This window comes from Hipposideros armiger, unplaced genomic scaffold (genome assembly GCF_001890085.2).
Source record: "Hipposideros armiger isolate ML-2016 unplaced genomic scaffold, ASM189008v1 scaffold_129, whole genome shotgun sequence".
NCBI classification, from domain to species: domain Eukaryota; kingdom Metazoa; phylum Chordata; class Mammalia; order Chiroptera; family Hipposideridae; genus Hipposideros; species Hipposideros armiger.
In genome coordinates, this window is record NW_017731479.1 from 1903543 (window position 1) to 1908049 (window position 4507).

The 4507-nt window shown below is 57.0% G+C and overlaps 3 protein-coding genes across 3 annotated transcripts in view; all 3 read right to left on the reverse strand.

Moving 5' to 3' along the window:
* Positions 1–1266, reverse strand: part of LOC109386147 (paxillin-like) — a 9008-nt gene extending 7742 nt beyond the window's left edge. Inside the window, exon 1 of the mRNA XM_019649059.1 lies at positions 1201–1266. Within this exon, the coding sequence (XP_019504604.1) occupies positions 1201–1266 (66 nt within the window). The remainder of the gene's footprint in view (positions 1–1200) is intronic.
* Positions 1–4507, reverse strand: part of GCN1 (GCN1 activator of EIF2AK4) — an 83319-nt gene that overhangs the window by 75396 nt on the left and 3416 nt on the right.
* LOC109386148 (mediator of DNA damage checkpoint protein 1-like) overlaps positions 8–4507 on the reverse strand; it is a gene marked incomplete at its 5' end in the record, with an annotated part of 12329 nt that continues 7829 nt past the window's right edge. The window contains 2 exons of the mRNA XM_019649060.1: positions 8–2055; positions 2909–3110. Of these exons, the coding sequence (XP_019504605.1) occupies positions 1842–2055; positions 2909–3110 (416 nt within the window). The remainder of the gene's footprint in view (positions 2056–2908; positions 3111–4507) is intronic.

Genomic DNA, 4507 nt, shown 5'->3' on the forward strand with positions numbered 1-4507 from the left:
CTACACACCCAGCTCCGGGTAGAGTGTGGCTGGGGGGAGCCCTGGAGCCCTCACTTGTGAGGCTTGGTAGACCTCTCCACACTCGAGCCTGACTCTCTGTACCACATGGCCCCAGAGAATCCTCCACAGAGGGAAACCCTGAGTTGGGGGTGTCAGGTGTTACTCTGAGGCCAGCAGTCGCCCTGAGGCCAGCCAAATTAAGCCAGCTGGGGGCCACAGCTGGTAAAAGGCCCTGTCCATTATCATTATCCTCAACACAGAGAACCTCCTGGGTGTGACCGTGGCCTCCAGGGGAGGGCTTAGTCATGGATGGCAAGAAAACAGAGGGCCCAGGAGCAGAGGGAGGAGGAGGAGGAGGAGGAGAAGGAAGTATGTGGTGTGAGGATGGAGCTGAGTTGGGCAGCGGCCCCAGGGAATTCAAGGCCACAGCAGAGGAGCTGGTCTGGAGGAGGAGAAAGACAAAAGGCAGAGGGGAGAGGAGAGAGAGATGGGAGAGGTGAGGAAAGCTGCTCAGTGCAAGGGGCGGGCTCGGCCTTAGGGCTCGGAGAGCCACCATCTAATCTACACTGACCGGGGAGGCTGCAAAGCTGATGCAGGATGCCCAACAAGGTTTTCCTGGGCTCCATGGCCTCGGCCCCCATCAAACCCGGGCAGCAGAAAGCAGCCACTGAGCAAAGCCTGCGAGGCCACCCCAGTCAGAGTAGGTAGGAGGGAGAAAAGACTACGGTGAGGTGACCACCCAGGAGACAGGTGACCAAGGAGGTCAGCCCAGGCCCCATCAAGGGAGGGTCAGCCGCAGGCAGCTGCTCTGTCCTCTCCAACCTTGGCTTGGTTCTCAGCTTGGTCGCTCCCAGACAAACCCAGCTCCCCCAAGGCCCAAGGCCTTGCTCCAGGGGCACAGAGAGAACCAGCTCAGCTTCTCACGGGGCATCACGATGCTGGCTCTCAGAAGGCATCATCGCTCTCAGGGGTGCTCGGGCGGGGCTCCCTTAGGTCAACACCTGGGTCCAACCGACTTGATCCTGACCTCGGCTGCTCAGAACGATCAGTAGCTCCGGCCCTCCCCTCAGGCCCACTCCCACCCCCCACCATGAAACCCCAGCTAAAGGGAGGTTTGGAGGCACCATCAGGGCCCACAGTGCACGGACCACTCGCTCCCCTTCTCAGATTCCCTAAGTCATGCGCCAAAGGTCGACCCACATGAAAGAGTGCAGTCAGCAACTGTTGGAGAGCTCGGTCAATATCAATCCCATGGAGGCACCGCATCTTTTCAATAAAACATCTCGGGCCTGGCAGGCCCGGGAGGCCTGGAAGGGGAGGGGAAGGGGTGCCGCATGCAGGACTGGCCCAGTAGCCTGACGGGTTAGGTTTCCCACAGACAGAACTTGTGAGGACTCAGAGGCCCGTGGAGGGAGAGGGGACGGGACAGAAGCCTGGTAAAGGAGGCCTGTGGATTCAAAAGCCAGAGGCAGAAAGAAAGAAAGAAGACGTGTTGGGGACAGCCAGTGTGGGAGATGGGGCTCCAGGGCAAATGACCTCTCAGGCACAGGACCCGGAGGCCCACATGGCCCAGCAGAGAATGCCCTCCCCCACGGAGAGCAGCCATCAACACAGGGCCCTTTGTCCCAGCCTCCTGATCCCCTCCCTGGGTGGCTGGGAGCTGGGAGCACCCGGGGGGAAGGAATGTCCCTGCTGAGCGCTTCTCTGCCTTCCCAGGCTGCAAGGCAGCTCAGTCCCCACCAGCCTGACCTGGCCCTCCCTGCCCCGGGCCCTGGCAAGGCCAAGACACTGCAGACTCCCTGGCTTGAGGCAAGGTATCCAAACTGAGGGGCTGAGTTCCACTACTCACACTGAGGTACAAGAGGAGAAAGCTGGGGGAGAGAAAGGGGGCAGGGCAGGGAAGAGGGGCCTCCAGGTACCTTAAAATCCGACAGTGAGGCCATCAGCTCGTCCAGCTCCCGGGTGGCAGAGGAGGCCGAGATGCGTGTCTGCTGCTGGCTGGAGGTGACTCGCTGAGGGCTGCTCATCTCTGCCTGGTTCACAGTGATGGCGGGGCTGCAGGGCAGGCAGGACATCAGCGGGAACCACAGAGCTGAGCCCCAGGCTCCCCCAGAGCGGCCCTCCCCTCCTCAGGGGATCAACATGTCAGCTCTGACAGTGGGGTCCTGTCACCCCCAACCCGTGGGAAGCCCACCGGCTCCCAATCTCTCCTGGGGAACCCATCGTTGGGAGCGAGCTTCTGTCAGCAAGGGGGACAGAGCTCCAAGGTGAGCTGAGGTGGGAGAAGAGAGAGCCGGCTGCTCAAACGGCATCTTTCCCAGGAAGATGCCTCTGACCTTCCAGCCCAAGTTCGAGATTGTTAAACAAGCCCGAATATCCTGCGTACCCTCCACAGCTCTGCAAGTGCATGTGCGATTGTTCCAAAGACAGGGTCACACTGAGATGAGCTAACATTTAGAAAGCACTTACCGTGTACATCATGTGCTATGAGCCAGGAACCATTCAATGCGCTTTACATGTATGATTGGTTCTCACCCCTGTTGAGGCGGGTGGCCTTAATCCCATTTTACAGATTGGAAAACTAAGGCTTGAGAGATGACACTTGATAAGGGCGGCCTCAAGGTTTGAACCCTATTGTGTGGCTCCAAAGCCTGTGTTGACAGCTATTAAGCTGCAGGCGCCCTCAGCGTGCACAATGTCTGTCTTTTCTAATGGATGGCAGGCTTGCTGAAGGCAGGAATGGAACCCATGTGCCTCCCCACTATCCCCCAGTGCCTAGTGCAGGGCCTGGTAGACAACAGGGACTTGTGGAGGGAATGGGTGACAAGGGGGCTAAGTGGGCAGACACTGAGCATGGGCACTGGCTGGATGAGACCTCCCTGCCTGGGCGAGCCCTGTGAATACTCACACAGGGCTGGGCACGGAGCTCTCCAGTTCATCCAGGAGACTCTCCACGCTGGGCCGCACGTCCTCCAGGCCCCGGCCCCCGTTCCGCTTGGGCTTCTCTTTCATCAGGGGCCCAGGTTTGCCGCCCAGTAGGCTGTTATTCTCTGGGATGCCATAGTGGGAGCTCAGAGCCCCAGGCAGCAGGGGGCTTGAGTTGGCCTCATCTAGGGAGAGGGAGAGAGAAAGGCTGCTCAACCCTGAGCTCTCTGGGGATCCAGAAACCAGAGGGCGGGCCTGGGGANACATGCTATCGAGTGGCGGTGCTGGCGTGCTGGGACTATTCTGCTTCTGGATCTGGACGCTGGTTGCTCAGGTGTGTTTAGTTTACAGTCATCCAGTGAGCTATTCACTTACGATACGTGCACTTGTCTTTATGTCTATTCTAATAAATGGTTTTAAAACACAGGACCAAAATCTAAGTACTATGAGCGATCAGAAAAGGGAAGAACGCCTGTACCTGGAGTGGTTTCTGAAGGTTTTAAGGAAGCAGACGCCTGGCCTCAGATTAGGAGGCTATGAAAAAATGGAGAGAGAGGGACATATATGCCATGTGGTGTTAACATGAGCAAAAGTGCAGGGGTTAAGAGTGCATAATGCCGTTTCAAGACACACGAGGAAGAATAATAAAACCCTCACAAGGTGCCAGGCCCTGCTCTAAGCACTTCCCACACCTTAACTCATTTAATCCCCAGGAGGTGGGTTCTATGAGCACATTTTAGGATGAAGAAACTGAGGCCCAGGAAACCAAGCAGGCAGCAGAGTGAAAGAGAAACTTTGGTTCAACAATAGTGCTCAATAATGGACAGCCACCCTGTGGCAGGCTCTGCATGCCAGACTGAAGCACGCAGACGAAAAGGAGGAGGTCTGAGGAGGGGAAACGCAAGCTGCAGTCAAAGATAGGCTAACATGGGAGGCACTGTCAGCAGGAGGCCCACGAAGGGCTGGCACAGTGCCTCACACTTCGGGTACCACCTGATGGAGGGGAAATGAAGGCGGGGCAGGGACCCAGTTCCCCCAGGGCCCAGAACACTGGATTGGTCCACTGGATTGGGACTATTTCAGTAACCGAGGAAAAGAGTGACTGAGGTCAGAGATAGGTTGTAGCTAAGAGAACAGTAATAATAACAGCTAATATACACTGGGAGCTTACCATAGTTAGGCACTGTGTTAAGCACCATCTATAATGCTCTCACTTATTCCTCCCACCAACCCTGTGAGGGAGGCACTACTGCTATCTCCACGCTCAAAGCAAAGAGTCGGGCTCAGACAGGTTAAGTACCTTGACCCAGGTCATGCAGCCTGTAAGTGACAGAGCCATGGCTAGACCACAAGCCTGTCTGGCCCCAGAGCCGAGCCCTGCATCACTGACTGCTACATTAGAGCCCTGTAACTGGGAAAATTAGGCACAGGAGACACTGCATCTGCAAGGCTCAGGGTTCAAGTACAGGAAGGCAGGATTGAGGTGAGCATCAGTGAGGCCTCAGAGGCCTCAGGGCCAGGCTAGGCTGAGCCACGTGGACCATGTGCATCTAGGGTTAGACAGCTCTGAAAAAGTCTTCCG